The 19,678-nt window shown below is 38.5% G+C and overlaps 1 protein-coding gene across 1 annotated transcript in view; it reads right to left on the bottom strand.

Annotated features, from left to right (window-relative positions):
• The window catches only part of ADAM19 (ADAM metallopeptidase domain 19), a 1,509,956-nt gene that overhangs the window by 388,151 nt on the left and 1,102,127 nt on the right, over window positions 1–19,678 (bottom strand). Inside the window, exons 13-14 of the mRNA XM_044069332.1 lie at window positions 5,298–5,387; window positions 1,112–1,307 (exon numbers count right to left, since the gene is read on the bottom strand). Coding sequence (XP_043925267.1) covers window positions 1,112–1,307; window positions 5,298–5,387 — 286 coding nt within the window. The remainder of the gene's footprint in view (window positions 1–1,111; window positions 1,308–5,297; window positions 5,388–19,678) is intronic.

The raw sequence follows: 19,678 nt of genomic DNA, 5'->3' as shown, positions 1-19,678 counted from the left end.
AAGCTTAGTTGTACATCAACGTTTAGTGTTGATGTACAACTAAGCAAACTATTGCTGAGATTGTAGTACAGTGGGTATAAGGGAATATTCCCTTTTCCCCACTGTAGTGTGATCCTGGAGTGAGAATATTAAAGTAGGGTGGGGGGATGCAGCTCCCCACATGGAGGGTGCAGGGGGGCTTGCCCCCCCTGCATAAGTGTGCTTAGTGTACCTTTTTTATTTTGGTTTAGGTTTTGATTTTTTTTGCACGAAAAAAACTGCACTTTTGCGTAAGTGTGGCAGCGAGTTTACATTTCGATGAAACGTAAATTTGCTTGATTAAACTAGATCCATATATGTAGCTAGGCACATTCATTGAATTAAAATTAGGTCAGCATGCTTAATGGAGACCCAATAAAGGTGAAATGCTAATGCTGACACCCATCTGCGCTTGCACCAAAGTTACTCCTCGGAACATGCTACAGGAAAACAAAGTATTTTTGATAGAACAATCTCCTCTACACCCATGCTCCTCCAAGATCACACAATCTTTCCCCCTTCCCCAGGGATCATCCTTTACTGTACAAGTATCGACCATACACAGGTCAGTCTTATCCACAACTGACCAGTCTAATGGAAACCATAAATATATATTTATATATAAATAGACAGAGGGTTAGAGAGAGACAGAGACAGAGAAAGAAAGAAAGAAAAAGAAACAAAGAAAGATACATAGCTCTTACCTCTTTTTGTGACAAATCCAAAAAAAAAAAAAATAGTACAAGAGGAATACCAAAAATTACGGATACATTTTAAAAATTGGAATTTGTATATTTAGAAAACTGCTAAAATAATACAATTTGAATTAACATGCAATTTCTGATGGATATGAAGTTTGAAACTCAAACGCCTGTTATTATTTACTGACTCCAGTCATCCTTATTTTGTAAGAAAATCACAAATTGTACTAGCAGTAGAGCAGAAATATGATCTTAATCTATTTCTGAGTAGTTGAGAAACAAAAACATTGCTAGAAACCAAAGTTGGAGCATCAGTCTGGAGCATCAGCAGTCACAGGAAAATTAACTTACTGTTTACATCAGTTTTGAGTTTTTATTAAGGAATTTCTTACCTGTTCCCCATAGCTGTGAACACTGCAACTCAAATGTCTGACACATGCCACTGTAGCAGTAAGCAAGTCCATTCAAGCAAGGAGAGCCATCCAGTTGATAACAATTAGCTGGACAGAACTCTGATGTGCCAGTACAGTACTCAGGGAGGTCACATGGCCCAGAAGGTTCTCTACACAATGTTCCAGGTGTTTTCAGCTGTTAAATTTGAAAAGAAAAAAGTTACTAATTCCAAAGCATATACAAGTATTCTCACTCAGTGCCAGACTGAGTCATTAAAATACAACTATTCACCTTATTGAATGATTCTCCAAACTACAATTTCAGTATATTTCTAATCTTCAATTTTACAAAGTGCTGAATACTTTAAAGAAACACATAGAGCCAAAGCATACAGTTTGAAGCAACTTTATTATGGAGTACGTATTAAAAATTACAACTGTAATCAACATCTTTTGATCTTCATCTCCTATACATGCTTGCTGTTATAGAAATCCTGCACTTAAAAACACAGCTCAGAAGATATACTTATTCAGTTTACTTTGGTAAAATGGTATTTTGTTATCTATAGTGAAGAGACAGTGAAATCAGTAATGGTATACAAAACAGTTTAATTACCAATTATAAGATAATAGAGGACGATGCTTTCTAACCCTTTATGTTCTCTGTCCAGATAAAGATTCTTTGGCACCAAAAGGTTACATCTACGCAAACAGGTTGGCAACGTCTTTCAAGCCATCAAACTGTTCTTCAATTAAATGGTTCCATTTTACTAAATTAATTGTTTGTTAACCTAAAGGCTTGTTTATATTATTCATGTCTGTGAAAAAACTGATTTTACTTTTTTGTTAATGCTAAAAAGGATTTTTGGTGATCAGAAGCTTTACATTCATTTGTATGACGGGCGTTTGGGTAGAAACTGGAAACTTCACAGATGGCACATCAATATAACCATAATTCAGTTCAATTACAAATTAATTCTCTTCTTCAGAATTGTTGGTATCCTTACATATAAATTTTGTCTTGGCTAGTCAATATGTATCCTGTATGAAATTCCTAAATCAATTATTTGAACTCCAAAAGAAAGCAGATCTTTGTTTTCAGAGAAATACCTGGAAAACATTTAGGATCTCCCCCAATGGTATCTCAGAGATACACTAAATCATCCTTATTTAAGGCCTTTATTCTAGCATGTTTCTAACGCAGGATGTTTCTTTCGCACACTCTTCCTGACAATGAGCATCACGTTTAGTCTGAAGCTGAAGTATCTTTTGAAAAACAATTCTACAAATGATTGTACTGTAGCACAATGTGGTGGTGTCCTGCACTGAAACAGAAAAAGTAGAATTGTATTCACACTTTCTAGTACAGTATTTAATTACAACTGCATCTCTGTTTCTAATTTCTATACAAATAACAGCTAAATCAGTAGTTTCTGGATGTCATGGTAAACTGGTTAAATGCACTATCCCATTTTGTCTCAAGTAGCATTCTTCTGAAATAAATTTGGTTCCACTACAAGTAACAATATGTTGAAATTAACCAGCAAACAGCTGGTTTATATGGACTTATCTGGATTCTGATATGCCTCTTAGCTGGTTTATATGGACTTATCTGGATGCTGATATGCCTCTTAGCTGGTTTATATGGACTTATCTGGATTCTGATATGCCTCTTTATATGGACAGCTCAGTCTTCTGAAATAACTGAAGGTAGCTTGTAATATGATTTCTGTCACACTCAGCCACTATTCTAAAGGAACCTGGACGAGTGGATGAGGCAATTCTTATCGGGGTAGTGCCCACAACCCTCCTAGACATCGATAGTCATTACTAAATACAATACTGGGTATTGACTAGCATATCTATGGTATTACATTGAGATTAAATGGTTAGGCTTGGAAAGACCTCCTGGTCGATAGTCTTGTAAACTCCTATGATCCTATGATATCTACATTGTTGGAGGATTCAATGATTGTCCCCAGCTTGCAGTCATTGGCAAACTTTGTCATCCAGAGGCTTTCTACATTAGCCTTGACTTCACAGAAGTATATTCTGAACAGGAGTGGTCCCAGCACTAAGCCTTGCGGCACACCACTAGTAACTGGCCTCTTGCTGGATCTGGACTCACCCACTTTAACCATGTGTCCTGTCCATGAGCCAACTGACTATCCATCTGGTGATGTACGGATTTGTGCCCAGTTTTGTAAGTTTATTTATAATACCTGTCTTGGGGATTGTGTCAAATGCCTCGACCAGGTCAAGGTAGTCAGTATGTACTGTTTTACCCTCATCCATGGCCTTAGTGACTGTCTCTAAGAAATCTACCAGATTCAGTAGGCATGACCTGCGCTTGAAAAAGATGACTTGGGTCAGGTCTAGTGTTTGGAGGATTCCAGTGTCATTATTTATGAGGTCCATGATTATTCTTTCCATGGCCTTACATATAAGACTAGTCAAAGTAATTGGTCTATAATTTTCTGGGTCAGTAGATGGTCTCCCTTTATGAGGAGTGATGACTGTCGCCCACTCTTTCAGGACAAAATCAGTCTGGTGAAAAAGTCTCCAAAAGTAGAATATGGTTTAAAAATGTTCCTTAAAAGGATATTTGAGGTTTCAGTAGATAAAGATCATGCTCTGTGGGATGTCTCAAAAAAATCATTCACTGGAAATTTTGAAGAGCTTTATTTGAAAAATTTCATGTAGGTCATGCTGGTATTGCAAAAATGGAGACACTAGCCAGAGGTCATGTGTGGTAGCCAGTGCTTGATGAAATGGTTGACAAAATGTGTAAAGAATGTCTGCCATGCCAGTTAAATCAGAAAATGTTAAGCCATGCATAATTCACTATGGAAGTTTGTGGGAGGATGTTAGAGAAGATTACATATTGATTTTGTAGAATCATTTATGAATACTATATTTGTGATTGTAGAGAATACACACTCAGAATGATTGTAAGAACTGTGTATGACAGTAAACAGAAGCCACAGAAGGGCATGCACTTCCCATCCCCCACACTTTCTTACTTACATATACTAACGCTATGGTCACACCTGAACAGAAATGAGAAAAGCTTGCCTAAATGAATCACTACATGCAAAGAGAAACTTTATAGCTGTGATTCCTATGGATAACAGGGTCTTAGGAATTCAGCATCAAGCAATCCATACTTTAAACCTCATCTGCTTTACACATAACCATGTGCATACCTCTCAACCTCTTAGAGCAATAAATCTGGTCAAAGCCATTAATAATGGGAGGACAAAAGCCCAAAAATAGGAACAAGTTTTGAATATTCCTCTTACAAACTTAGACACTTGGTAGACAAATTGGTTTTGCATTAACATGAATTTTCTGAATGGTATGAAATCTGAAACTCTAATGTCTGCCATTATTTTCTGACTTTATTACTCAAAGATTTGCCAGAAAGTGGATGAGTAACAGATCAAAAATCTGAGGCAAAAATCTGGACATTCTGTGAAAATCTGTACAGTTGACAAGTATGGGCATGTATAATGACATTACGATTCCTGTAGGAATAAACTGCACTATGTACAAACTATTATAGATAAGATGAAACTTTACTAATTGTGAAAAAAGGCAAGATGGAAACATTTCTATCCCTGTTAATTCTTTGCATTGCTTTGTAACATTAAATATTAAATCTGCATCCCGCAAAGGAAAGTTAGAGATTATATTTTGCACCCAAAAGGCAGGTTGATTACTTTTTAATTTTCTATCTAATTTAGCCCAGATCTAAGACTTTCATTTTACCAAAATTATAGTTTAAGGAATTTAGTTCCCCTGAGTAACATTTAGAATGCACTGTTTAAATTACAGGATAAGTTATCTGTCAGGTGTCTTTAACAAATGGTCTCGATTTACTTGCCTTGTAACTCCTATAATCCTATGAATAAGAACAAGAGCAGGCTTCTGGAATTTTTAAATCTAATTCTTGAAAGTTGTAGTAGTCGACAATATTTGCTATAAAACAGATTATTCCAGAGCGTTCATAATGTAGAACCTCTGTTTGCCTTCCTGTACAAGTTCCTAACCATCAATGAAACTAGCAGTAGTTTAAAATTTAAATTACAGAGAGATTCTTTATGTAAGCTGTTATCAAGCAGTCTCTTTGTACTTCTTCATTTATGAATAATGTTGTGAATAACAAAAAATAAAAATATACAACCTTGCAGTTATGACAGCATATTCCATCTGCACATTCTGCACCCATTTTTAATGTACAGTTGTTGGCATTACAGCAGGGGCTGGTACATTCCTGAAAGCAAAACAAACAGTCACTGTCAGCAACCTGTAGGTCATAGAATAGAGTAATGATAAACATAAACTGATTCATCTATTTTACTTTCTCCTGATCACTACCAGTATGCAGCCACTCTGCAACAACATCTGTTGCATCATCTGTTTCTTTACCAGATCATTACACTTCCATTGCTATATTACAAAAAAACTGCAACAACAGGACAGACAAGAGTATTTTTGTTTGTTTGTTTTCAGACTTCTCTGGTCTTTTTATTCAGTTGCTAACCACTTTTCCTGTTTTAAAGCATTTTACTTGACTGATTAATATTAGTTAACCAGACTAGACCACTGTTCCACATTGGTCTTTTTCAGACTCGTCCTGGGAGCACTGTCTGGTTAAGAGACTTGCTCGGAGACACTCAGTAGGTAAATGGAGGCTAGAAGAATCAAACACTGGAGATAAGCTTGTTAACAGCTCATAACTTTAATCCTCTGCACTGACTGACACGCTCCTTACAATATTTACCTGCACTGATGTACCACAAAGATTAGAGAAAAGAGGTAGGAGTTGTAAGTGTTTTATACGGTAACCATTTGAAATGTCAGGAGGCATTTTACATCTTTAAAAGCCATTACACAATTATTTCTGCCACACAGACAGCAACCACCACATAAGAGTGTCAGCAAAGCGCAAATGGCATTGAAAGCTGTTAAGCACTTTATTCACAATGGCTTCCAGGCTGTTAAAAAGCTTTTACATCCATTTGTATCTCCCACTCATCTTCCGTGGTTGTTACTCTAGCATAAGACTAGAGCATAATAGTAATGAGGGGGTGCTTAACAAAAGTCTGTCTTTTCCAAGAAATTGCAGTACAACTGCAATACTGCATAGAAATCACATAAATCTCACAATGCACAAGGCAACTGGGCCATGTGGCCATTTACGCCTTGCCATTATCCACTCTGAGACTTTTCCTCACTTTTTCAAAGAGTGATAGGCCAGTTATGCCAGGGGTGATTCTGTGAATATCCAGTCCCACTCAGAACCCCTTGGACAATCCAAAAGCTATTCATATTTGTGTCACTAGATCCTTATATGACTGCCTAATATATCTAGTAAGATAAATCACAAAAAAATGCCTAGTATATCTAGTAAGATAAATCACAAAAGGGGCATTGTAATCCATGATGGACCTTATCAGTGGAGAATATAGATGAGTAAGGACTTCTTTGGCTCTAGAGGAGATATACTTTGTAATCAGTTGCTCCATCTAGGAGGATTTCCTAACCACTGCTGCAACATTATGATTAAAGCAAAGGGAATTATCTATCCATGTTTGAAGTTTTTTTTTAGATCTTCATTTTAGATTGGGGTGCTATCTATACTATAAACACATTACTAAATGCAACAATATTGCACATTTTCTGTACACCACCTACTAAGATGCGAGTTCAAGTTGTAGTTTCTGAAGGTCAGAAGGGGATTTGAGAATGACACCCAACTTTCAATCATCTACAAACTTGATTAACCAATTATCCCCATTTTATCAGAGAAGTATATACCAAATAGTAGTTACTGCTCCCCTCACTGTGTGGGCTCTGTCTCTCAGCCAGTTTTCTATCTGACTACACAGGGATCAATCTGGAGCACATTTAGCTTGTTAATTATGTTAGCATGTGGTATGGTATCAAATACTTTGGCAAGATCAAGATATTATGTATGGGCAACATGTCCATTGTTCATGATTTGTGTTGCTCTCTCAAATAAGTTTACAAGATTAATTAGAAATGATCTACTCTTAACAAAGCCAAAGTGCTATTGGGTCAAATCTTATAAGATTTTAATTTCACAGCTTATCAGGTCAGTTACAACCCGTTCCATGGCCTTGCACACTTGTAATTTTTGGTAAAGGTATGTACAGAAGTCCAGGTAGCTGCTTCAATAATAGAACTAGTGTGTGAACCTTTGAAAAAAGCAACAGAAGAAGCCACAGCTCTAGAATGAGCCTTTACAGAAGAAGGTAGGCTCTCGCCTTGAAAAGTGTAACAAAAAGAAATAGCCTTTGAAATCCAAGTAGAAGTAGTTTGCTTGGAAACAGCCAATCATAAAGACCTAGGATGAAAGGAAACAAACAACTGATCAGATTTTCTGATACCTTTAGTCTTATCCAAATAAAATCTGAGCTGTCTATGCACATCTAAGGTATGCCCCACCCTCTCACTGTCAGATTGCAGAGAGGGGAAAAAAGCAGGCAAATTAAGACTGATTAAGTGACAATTCATTAACCACCTTGGACATAAAAGAAAGATTAGAAGGCAAGGACACCCTGTGTAGGTGATGTTCAGTGTACCTTAAAGTAATGATAGGCTTCATGGTAGGGAATCTCGCAAGTAATGAATACTGCAGCTATGAATGTAAGGACATCTACTGTGCATTATACCTTGAGGCAAAGTAAGTCACTAAGCTCACTTTCAATAGCTGTAGAAGCAGGTCCACTAGTTCATGTTAAGTGCTGTTCAGCAGGCAGCCAGATATGTTATCAGGTCCTGTGGAGGATGTATTTTTTTGTTTTGGAAAGTACCTTTAGTAAGCGTTCTTTTGTGATGATGGGGGGAGGGGGGTTGAGATTCTTTGGAAAATGTGGGTTTTGTATTATTGCCTAGAGGGTGAAATTTGCACCGAATTTGTTAGCTCATACATTTGCTATATCTACTGAATCCATGTAAGTGGTGTCATTTTGAATAAGTTTGTAGTAATATTGGATGTTAATTTTTTTTAAATTTCTTGACATAAGTGAAGAAGAGTTTGTAATTATCCTTAGCTTCTGATTCTAGACTAAGTTCATGAGATGCCTTTGTTTTCCTGATGGTATTTTTCAGTCCCTTCAATAATTTTTTGATCCTGACCTTGACTTGTAGGTCTCTCATTTTGCTCTATAGTCTAAGATTTTTTTTTATTGTATTCTTTATGCATGTGGCTTAGCAGGCTGTTGCTCTTGAACTTCCCATTTTGTTTGGTTCTGGTAGGAATTGTCATGCTAATACATTTATCTAGGTGAGCACAGAAATTATTAATATAACTATTAGCCATGTCAACATTTTAGAAGTTAACAATTATACTTGAGTTTTGAGACTTCACTGTAAATCTGTAGTAGGTTAGTACATTTGAAGTATTTTAATACTGTGAAATTAACATCTGAAAGTTTGAGGATTTAAAAGGAGAAGGTTATCAGTTTGTGATCAGACTTATCTGGGAAGGGTATGCCACTGGGTAGTGCATAAAGATGTTACATTTGGAAATGTCATGTCAAGAACATTTTGTTCTCTAGTGGGTTATTTGATTGATTCGGGGAGTTTCTGTTTGTGAAATCAAGGAATTTGTTGACATAATTTACATTTGAGGTATAGGTACCCCAGTTTATTGAAGGATAGCTTAAGTCTTCCAGGATGATGAAGTTTCTATGTATTTGAAGCTCTTCCATTGTATTCAGAAGTTGAACATGGTTTTCAAGAGGGATTGAGCTGGTCCTGTAACAAGCTATGATCTAACAGTTGGTTCTACCTAGTGTGATTTTTCACTTGAATAAGTTCTGTTTGTGGGTCCCTAGGAATCTGCCTTGAAGTAATGTGGTCTTTAACAAATATCGATACTACACAGCACTTTCCACCAGTTCTAAAGGTGTGGTAGGTGCAAAACCCTGGTATAGAGGGAGTGCTTTCTACCGTTTTAAAAAACAAGTTTCAGTAATACTATACACATGAATATGATTAAAATATAGAGGGTTGTCAAGGTCAGGCAATTTATTATTTAGACTCCTATCGGTGAGCAGCACAAGCCTGATATTGTCACCTTTTTTATTTATTTTATTTTATTTTTTTTTAAGGTTGGGAGTTCCATTAGCTGGACTCTGCCTAAAAAGGCACTATGAGGAGAGAAAGGGCTTTAGCCAGTATGTGGAAGCTTTGGAATGAGAGATGCAAGCCATCCATGGTGAAGCAAGTAGAGCTGTGCAGCAAATCATTCCAAGCCGACATATACTGAATCCCCCTTGAATGACATAATTTATTTATCCTGAATCCCGCTTGAATGACATAATTTATTTATCCTGTTGTTAAATAAATAATTTTTTTTAAAACCTCAGTATCATTCTTGAATTTGTAACATGCGCAAAGATCATAAAAATGTCTCTGTGTATACAAGTCAAGATTTTGCAAGCCCGGTCATTTACACCATCATGGGCCAACATCATGTAGTAGTCATACTTGTTTGGTTTGAAGGTTTTGAGAGCCTTTGCATCACCAAAGATCTTGGGACCATATTTTTGTCCAGCCTTATGAGCATAGAGTCTGTTTGCCTGACTATATGGACACCTAAGACCAGTACATTTTTATTATTAGATGTTTATGTGTACTGCTTTTGGGAAGATTTTTTTCCTGGTGAATCTCAACTACGGATGTGGTAATATGTGTCATGGTCTTGAGTTCTTCTGAATCCCACTCTCGTTTGACCTTGGAGGCTTAGACAATTACTTTTTTACAGATCACAGTCTGTTTTCATAAATGAGAGTAATGCCTCCATCTTAAATAAATATTTGCATTTTTCACAGACAGTTTGAGTCGAGGAAAGTAAAATTTAATTTCTGTGAGTAAGAGGTAATTGCTACATTGCCCAAGTACAGCAAGTGCTGTGAAGCTAGTAAATGAGGGAAGACAAGCTGGCTGACCATCCATTTAGTCCAAGAGTATAGAAATATAAGATACAAGGCTTATCTGCACAGTATTTGACTTGCTTGAATGAATTCTTATGAGTGCAATATAAAAAATATAAGTAGAAAAAATTTGCAGTATATAATGAATAAATATTGGTAGGGCTCTAACTATGGTAAAAACAGCTAAAGCAATTTAACTTGATCCCAAAGCAAGGGATAACACCTTAGAGCAACATGCTACTGAGCATGGCTCTGTCTAGTTTTGCTAAGAGTAAACTTCATTTCAAATGCCTGCATCTATTGAGTACATGTCTGCGCAGTGCTGCATAGCTCAGCACAACATAGGATCATAAGAATTTACTAGGCTATTGGCCCTGAGGCCATTATAAGCCTAGCCAAGAGTTTAGCCCATGTTTAGACAAGCCAGCACCCTATGCCACTGTCCAGCAGGGACATAGGTGGAATCCCAGGGGTATATTTTTAGTTTCCCATCCAGTTATCCAGGTTGCGCTTAAAAAGGGATAATGCGGTACTCTGCTTGAAGTGGAGAGGAAGTCTGTTCCACAGATGTGGAGTCTCTGGGACACAAATCTGTCCCGCCAACAAGTCCTATTGATGTCACAGACCAGGTTGAGGTTGCACATGTAGGTTGCCTGAGTGGTGCTTGACTTGTGGATATGCAGCAGTCCCATCAAGGCGGGGTCTGAGATTGCTTTATATGCCAAACAGAGGTCACCCCTGAGGATTCTGTATGAAACTGAGTAGAGGGATAGGGCTTTTAGCCTATCTGTGTAGGATAGATGTTTGAGGTCCTGGATTCTCCTGGTAAGGAACCTCTGTGGTCTTTCCAGCTGCTGCATGTGCTTTGCGAGGTACTTGCTGAAGGGGGTGTTGTACATAGATGAAATGGAAATAAAAAAATGAAAAAAAAAACAGCTTTTGGTTTTAAATTCTAAGAAAAAGAATAAAAATGGAGAAAAATGACAGAAGCCACGCAAAACTGATTTAAATAGCTAGACACAGTACAGCATCCACTTGAATGCACTGAAAAAAAGTACAGTTTAAGTGCAGTAGAACAAAAGCACTTTCCTGATTCCTGGATGTAAAATGGAATCAAAATGCCTCTTTTTTTTTTTTTTTTGTACACAGGAGTTTCAGCTTCAAAGAGTGTTAGGATAAGACAGCAATGGCTGACTGCTCATGCAATTAGAAATTATCAGGGAAAAAGAAAGCTACAACAGCTCTAACCAATACTGTTTATCCTTCCAGAACTGCAGCAATCTCCCCATAAACTGTGTAGTTATAGTTACGTATATTGATAACAATTTAAATTATGTACTTACCATAACTATGCAGCTGTGTTGTTCATTTTCATTCTTCCTCAACAAATGGGGTCAGATCCAATCCTTGGATCCGACTCAGCCAATTATTTTGCAGTCTAGGATCTGACTCTCTAGTTCCTCCCTTTACACATAATGCTGCTGATCCCTGCTTTACCTCGAATCAAGTTTGCTGCCTCTAAGCTATGTATGAAAAATGTAACATAACCATAACACTGACGGAAAAAAAAAAAAAGATGTAATGGAGCAGAACAGGGGGTCAGACAGGAAAAATGGTTCCTGACAAGCTCCATCAGGTCATTCCCAAAGACAAGGAAGCGGGAAGGTGGGAGGGAAGTTGAGGAAGAAAGAAAATGAACACCACAGATGAATAGTTAAGGTAAGTATGTAGCTTAAGTATCTGTGTTGTCATTTTCATTCATTCCTCAATGAATGGGACAGAGTCCCCAGGTACAGTAACTTTGGGTGATCCTCAAGAGAAGATGATCTGGAGTACTGCAGTGTCAAATGCAGCTCTATTCCTGGAGATGATGTCCAATTCATAATGAGCCACACAGGTATGAACTTTAGACCAAGTGGCAGCTGCACAAATATCATCTATGGAAGCTCTGGACCAAAAAGCAGATGACGTAGCCATTGACCTAGATGAATAAGCTTTTGGTTGTCTTGGGAAGATCCAACCTTTCAAGGAGTACACATGACAAATATAATCAGTTATCCATTTGGCTACTGCAGTTTTTCAGACAAGCCTACCCAACTTGCTTTTGGCCAAGTAAATGAATAATTGATCAGTCTTCCTAATTCCTTTCATTCTATGAAGATGGAAATTAAGTTGTTTATGCACATCTAAAGAATGGAGCACGTATTCTCCTTTATTCTTAAAATTAGGGAAGAAAACTGGCAAATTGATGACTTGACTGATGTTTGCTTCTGATGCAACTTTGGGTAAGAAAGATGGATTTGTATGTAAGGCAGCGCTGTCCTTATGGAAGATTAAGTAAGGGGTTTTGAAGAGAGTGCTTGGAGTTCAGAGACTCACCTTGTGGGAGTTATGGCTATGAGAAAAACTGTTTTTCAAGAAAGAAACTTGAGATCCATTTTTGCAGAGGGTTCAAAAGGTGACTGCATTAGACTCTGTAAGACTAAAGTAAGATCCCAAGGTGGTATAGGGTCCTTAATAGGTGGCCTAAATAAAAAAGTACCCTTACGAAAAGCCTTACACAGGTTAGATGATGCCAAAGGGAAAGGATTATGTCCGACGTGAAAATTCGAAATGGCAGCCGGAGTACAGAAACTGGCCCCATACCTCTCAACCGTACCAAATTGCTTGTTTTTTTTACCGGTTTTGAGGTCCAATTTAATGGGGTGCCACGGTTCCCAAGTGGCATCCCTTAATTTCTGAATTTCCTGGCTTTTTAAAAAAAATGTTTTCAGCTTTTTTTGGGCTGACGTCATCACACTGGCAATTACATCAGCCTCGTAAGCAGCCTAGCAGCCTGTCGGAATTCAGCTGAGGGCTGCTCTGGGCTGAGTGAGTTTGTTTATGTATTATGTTTATTCCAGCTCAGTCAGCACTTGTCAGTCATCACATCTCTCATGCCCTGCAAGTGTAACAGAGAGAGTCAAAAGAGAGGGGCACCACACACACACACACACACACACACACACACACACACACACACACACACACACACACACACACACACACACACACACACACACACACACACGCACACACACACACACACACACACACGAGATTTTGCCACTAAACTGGTAGTATAATTTAATTGATTTGGTTTTGAAAATCTGAACTTCACTATGTTGGCAGAGATTTAGTATTCTAAAATCAGCTGTTGATATGACGATCTTTAGTTTAAAATCACATTTGAAGTAGAGGCTGTTAGGTTTAGTTCGCCCCGGTCATTCTAACTGAGATTTTTAATTCGGGCCTAAGAGTTCAATTGTGGAATATAGTACAGATGAAAAGCCGGATATTGCAGAATTATGCAACCCACAAGTAAAATTGCATTAACGAGTTAGAAAAATATTTATCTGCTTAGTGCAGAGCAAAAAAGAACAAATATAGTTTAATGTCTTCGGATCACAGCTTCTCTTTATTTTATACGCAATTTTTATTCAGGTTATAGATGTTTTTCCCTGTAACCAAGCATTGGAATGTGTTTAGACGTAAGAACATTTCTTAGCTGATTTTGCTTGTAGATGTCCATGTGTTTTACAAGTGTACGGTAAGGTTACAGAGTTTACTTTAAATGGTTGTTTTTGACTGATGTTCATTCATAAGTACTCATCTGTTTGCAATTGGGTTGATTATTTGTATACTTCAGTTAGTAAATGCCACGCGTTTGTACAACTGCACACATGTTCAACATTTATATTGTCTGTTACATTATGAAATAGGGCTTTCCAACAGCTTGATTAGCATTTTTTGATGCAAAGTGCAGATTTAGGCCTTTAGTATGTATGTATGTATGTATGTTACTGATATATGCTGTTTGTATGCCTTGGTGAACTCTGCTGTCACTGGAGTGCTGTTATGTGGCAGGTCTCTCAGAATAGTTTAACATCTTTTTATTTATTACTTTTTTTTTCAGTTTAATTAATGTACTACATTGTGTGTCAGTAGCCTCCTGTGTCAGTTTATGCAGTTAATAATAACAAGCATGTTGTATTGAAAATATAATCTAAATATCTGACCTTTAGTCATGTAGACTGAATGATGACCAAAAAATGAGGACTTTTTTTTTCACTGGTTCGTAGATAAATACTAAGCAATCAAGTTGAAGATTTTTTTTTTTTTTGCTAGGCTTCTGTTCAGAAATTCCTTCTACCTTTAAGAAAGGCAAGACAGGGTAGACTGGAGAAGAATTTCAGGTTGCCTGTCCAATTAACTGGGTTTAACTTGAAGGTGTCAAGTGTGCTAACCTGACATGTATTGCAAGTTTGTCCCAGATGTACATGACACATTGGAATATGAATCTTATTACACCAACTTGTCTTTATTTATATGTTGGTAAAGGTTTAGTCCCTTTTAACTGAATGTTTGCTATACCATTTGCTCTGTGAAGGAACAGGTGGTCAATAAGGGTTGCATCTTTCATGTCTCAAAAGGTCAGACACAGATCTCCACATGGGAGGAGGCTATAAGAGAGTGAGTATAGAGAGAGAGAGGGCTTGACAGTCTGTTCTGATAACTAAGGTTTTTGAAGTCTCCAATCTTTTTAGCTATGACTTTCTGAGGTCTCTCAAGCTGGGTAATATATTTAGATAAATATAATGCATCTTTTGGCATATATTTAGTAATGGGTCTGATGATATACGAATAAGGGAAATTAAGACACTTTTGGATGTAGTGATGTCTTTGGAAATTAGATTAGCCAGATAGAAGGCCTGCTGTGGAGACATGATGGTCAATTGACAAGAAATTTATTTTCACTGGTTGGGAGGGAGCCAAACACACACATGTTGAAAGACTGACAATTTCCAGTTTTGCTGAGGCCTCTTGAAATTCTCATACCAGTCCTGGTAATTAGGATAGCCCTGAAGTGATAAAACCAGGTTGTGCCCTTCGAGATGAGTTGGTTACTGTTTCATTTTGCTAATCCTGAGAAGAAGCATGTAAGGCTACATTATGTGCTGACATGTTTTCTGGGGTCCTTGAAATTCTCATGCCATTTTTATAAAAGAATATTGTATTTTAGTCTTGCACAAGTTCAAATATTAACATAAATAAAACACTATGACTATTGTTCTTCTTATTTTGTGTTTCGTGATGATATTTTGGTTGTCTGTTCTTCAGTTTGCATTTAAAAGTTATCCCATAATTCCATTGGAGTGGGTGGGGCTACATAATTATGTATGCAAATTGTTATGATAATCAGCGTACAGATTTGTACCTATATTCATGGGCCTTTGTCCAGATTTTTTGATGTTTCCAGGTTGAGAGGTATGACTGGCCCCACCTTGAAAAAGAAATGTTAGAAATTCTAAAACAGCAGGGATTAGAGCACAGAAAGGATCCAAATCTCTCTGCTGAGCCCATAAGGAAAATCTCTTCCATTTACTTTTATAAATCTTTCTTGTAGAGGGTTTTTGAAGCAAAATTCTTCAAACAGGAGAGGAAAGTCTGGAATGTCTAGCCATTATTGGAATTGGAGAAACCATGCGGTCAATTTGAGGCCTGGATTGTCCACATAAGTCAGGCCTGACAGGTGTGAGAGGAGATCTGGACTGGGGTCCAGTGTCCATGGAAGGCATATTAGATGACCGTAGGAAGGGAAAACAAATTTGCAGAGGCCAAAATGAGGCAATGAGGATTACTTTGCTCTTCAACCTGAAAGCTTTCTGAAGAAACTTGGGAATTAGGGGTAGGGGATGATAAGCATAGATGTCAACTACAGCATCTCTCAGTGACTGTTCCTGAGAGTGGATTATAGCAAGGAACTTGCTGTACTTATTATTGAGGGGAGAGGTGAGTAGGTCGCTGCATGGTTGACCCCTCTGGTGGAAAATCATGTTTGCCACCAACTGACTGACAGACCACTCATGAGGCATCAGAATAGTTCTGCTGAGCCTGCCTGCTAGTACAATTGGTTTCCCAAGAATGTGCATTGCTATAAGAAAGTGGTTGGATGAGATTTCCCATTGCCAAACTCTCATTGCTTCTCAGCAAAAGTTGTAAGATCTGGTTCCCCCCGTTTGATGATGTTCCAAACCACTGATATATTGTCAGTTTGAATAGCAATTGTCTCTAGAGGGAGAGAGTTCTGGAAGGCCTGCAATGCTAATAGGACTTCTCTCATCTCCAGGACACTTATATGCAATTCAGTCTCTAATGGGGTCCACATGCCTTGAAAAGTCTACCCTAAGTGATGCCCCCCACCCAAACTGGGAGGTGTCCATGGTCAACGTGACAATGGGTGGAGGAAGAATAAAGGGGCGACCTTGGCAAATCTTGTTGGATTGCATCCACCATACTAACGAGTCCTTGCATACCCTGGAAAGTTTTATTGGAAATTGTAAGGGTTGGGCCAGAATGGACCATTGCACTTGTAAAGTTCACTGAAGGATTCCCCATGTGAAATGTTAGTATTAAAAGTGATTGCAGTAGCCATCGATCACAGAGCTCTTAAAATCAGTTTGGCTGGAGAAAAATGATCAGGCAGAACCTGACTAACATGTAACCTTAGAGTAAGAATTCTACTCTGTGGTAAGAATGCTTGAAGATTCACTGTGCCTAGGTGAGCCCCTATAAATTCCAAGACTTGTACTGGTTGAAGGTTGGATTTTGAAAGATTTATGGTGATATCTAGAGAGCGAGTCAACTGAAGAAGATAGTCTCTAACTGTTATCAATAGATGCCTGGTTGATGCGGTGAGAAGCCAGTTGTCTAAATAAGGAAACACCCTGAATTGATGCATCTTAGATGAACTGCAAGCACTGACATACATTTGGTGAACACCCTGGGGACTGTGGTAAGACCAAAGGGTAGGGCTCTGAACTGATAATGACTGGCTCCCAGATGGAAGCGAAGGAATCTTCTGCATCCTCTGTTCATTTTTATGTCATAGTATGCATCCTTCAGAGCTATAGATCACATCCAGTTCCTTTTCTGGAGTAATGGTAGCACTAACTGAAACATGACCACTCGGAATTTGGAGTTCTTTATGAATTTGTTTGGATAACTGAGATCCAGGATGGGTGTCAGGTCTCCTGTTTTCTTTAGCACTAAAAAGAACCTGGAGTAAATACCATATCCTCTTTGGACTGTTGGGACCTCTTGGACATTGATGAGTCTTTTTCTTATCCCTGATGGATTTTGTAAAAACAGAATAAAATATCCTCTTGATATGATTCTTTGTACCCATGTGTCTTGTGATGGCTGCCCAGACTTCCAGCTGCAAAGAAAAGCATCACCCAACTGTCTCCTAAGAAGAACGGTTGGGCAATTCAGGAATGCTGGAAGGGTCTGTCCAAGAAAGTATCTCAAGACCCTTGATTTTGCAGACTCCCTCTGACACATAGGTGGCGTCTTCAATTATTATAATTATTTCCCCCTGCTGCTTCTGGGAGAAAAATCTCTGCATGAATCTTGAAAAGGCCCTTGAAATTTCTGAAACCACATTTTCCTACCAGCATGCTGATTTCTTAAGAAAGATCTCTGCAGGATAGAAAAACAGATTCCTATGGTAATTAGGGTCTCCTGTTTTCTTTAGCACTAAAAAGAACCTGGAGTAAATACCGTATCCTCTTTGGTCTATTGGGACCTCTTGGACATTGATAAGCCTTTTTCTTATCCTTGGTGGATCTTGTAAAAACAGAATAAAATATCTTCTGGATATGATTCTTTGTACCCATGTGTCTTTTGTGATGGCCGCCCAGGCTTCCAGGTGCAAAGACAAGCATCACCTGACTGTCTCCTAAGAAGAACAGTCGGGCAACTCAGGAATGCTGGAAGGGTCTGTCCAAGAAAGTATCTCAAGACATTTGATTTTACGGACCCCCTCTGCTACATGGGTGGCATCTTCCATTATTATAATTACCCCCCCCCCCCCGCTGCTTCTGGGAGAAAAATCTCTGCATGAATCTTGAAAAGGCCCTTAAGATTTCTGAAACCACATTTTCCTACCACCATGAGGATTTCTTAAGAAAGATCTCTGCAAAGTAGGAAAACAGATTCCTACGGCAATTACAGTCTTTCCATCTTGTTCACTATGGGAAAGTGTCTCTTTAATGGTGGACTCAAAAAAGGAAGATCCATCAAAAGGAGCATTGATGAATGATGCTTTAAAGGGCTCTGCAAAGTCATGCAAGCACATCCAGGCATGCCTCCTAATGGGTATGCCTGTATCCGTGGCCTGTGAGAGAGTAACTTCATGGATGTGTTTGATATAGATTGTAGGGTGGCCATTCATGAAGAATAAACGTTTACTTCCTTTGCCAACATGGCCCCAGGGGTAGAGTTAGAGAATTCCTTTATTAAGTCTCTCATAACCTAGTAAAATGTGCCAGGTAATTCAGAGATTGAATAGCAAAAGTCGCTGATGCATATACTCACTTTCCATATTTGTCCAAAGCCTTAGACTCTCTGTTAGGGGGACAGACAGAGGAGCTTTGTTCAGCTAGCTCCTTTTTTTGTGGCTGCCGCAACATCCATGGCATCTACAGGAATCCCACTGCACCAATGTTGCCTGTCTGAAGGTGGACTGAAGATCTTGTCCGGGTGTGATCTGGGGGGCCATTCCCCTTCACCAAAATTAGTGTCCTCTGTCAATTATTCTTTTGCGCAGTTTCTTCCATGGTACATCTTCAGTGGGATACTCTGGAGAAGTGTCAGAAGAAAGGGGAAGAAAGGGGAAGTCCCTTTGCAGGGACTGTCAAAGCTCTTACTGGCTGTTCCAGTCGAATAAGATGATGAGACTTAGCACTCAAATCCAGAGGAGGAATGGGAATAGGATCTGAAGTGGTGATAGCTGACGAATCCCTTGAACTGGCGAAAACTCTTTCCATTACCTTGAAGACAGAAGGTCCAAGAGAAGCAGAAATCAGCCTTCCCAGAGCTGAAGCTCTCAGCTCAGGTCATTTTCCACTCCCTCTGGGTTCTATCCCAGAGAAGGGAATCGGACCCGAGATGTCCAATGTCAAGGCACCGAATGGAAGCGATAGCTCCAAAACCCTCAGAGTCGAAGTCTTCCCCCTGAACCCAATGCCGATGCTTCAGCTCTGAGACCTGTTCTGCTCAGAAATGCTTGGAGCTGAATGGATCAGGGAAAGAGTCGGAGTCAAGGAATGTAATATTCTCAGATCTGACACCTCAACTTTCAGGATATTCAAAATCAAAAAGATGAGATGCCACCACAGAGAAGGTTTATTGTTAAAACAGTATAAAAAATAATAAAAGTTAAAATCCTGGATAAGCGCTTTCAGCCTTTTAAGGCCTTCTTCAGTTCCTAAATAACAGAAAATCAATTCCTCTTTTTTAAAATGTAATCAGCCAATGAAATGTCATCTTTGCAGCCGCAGTATGGGCTTCAAAGGGATTATACCATTCAATCACGAGCATTGGTCAGTTTGCAAGTCAGCTATCTGCCTTGTCTCTATTATTTCTGTGTTATTTACAATATCTCCACCTCTCAATTCATCCAGTATTAATTCCAATGTCATGAAATAAAATGTGTGCCCTAGATTTGATGTTATGTGTTGTGAGAGTGCATTATTTTTATTTTTATTTCTTATGT

This window comes from Protopterus annectens, chromosome 4.part0 (genome assembly GCF_019279795.1).
Source record: "Protopterus annectens isolate FY-2018-M chromosome 4.part0, PAN1.0, whole genome shotgun sequence".
NCBI lineage: Eukaryota > Metazoa > Chordata > Ceratodontiformes > Protopteridae > Protopterus > Protopterus annectens.
The sequence above is the reverse complement of the archived record's forward strand: the minus strand, read 5'-3'. Positions and strand labels throughout refer to the sequence as shown.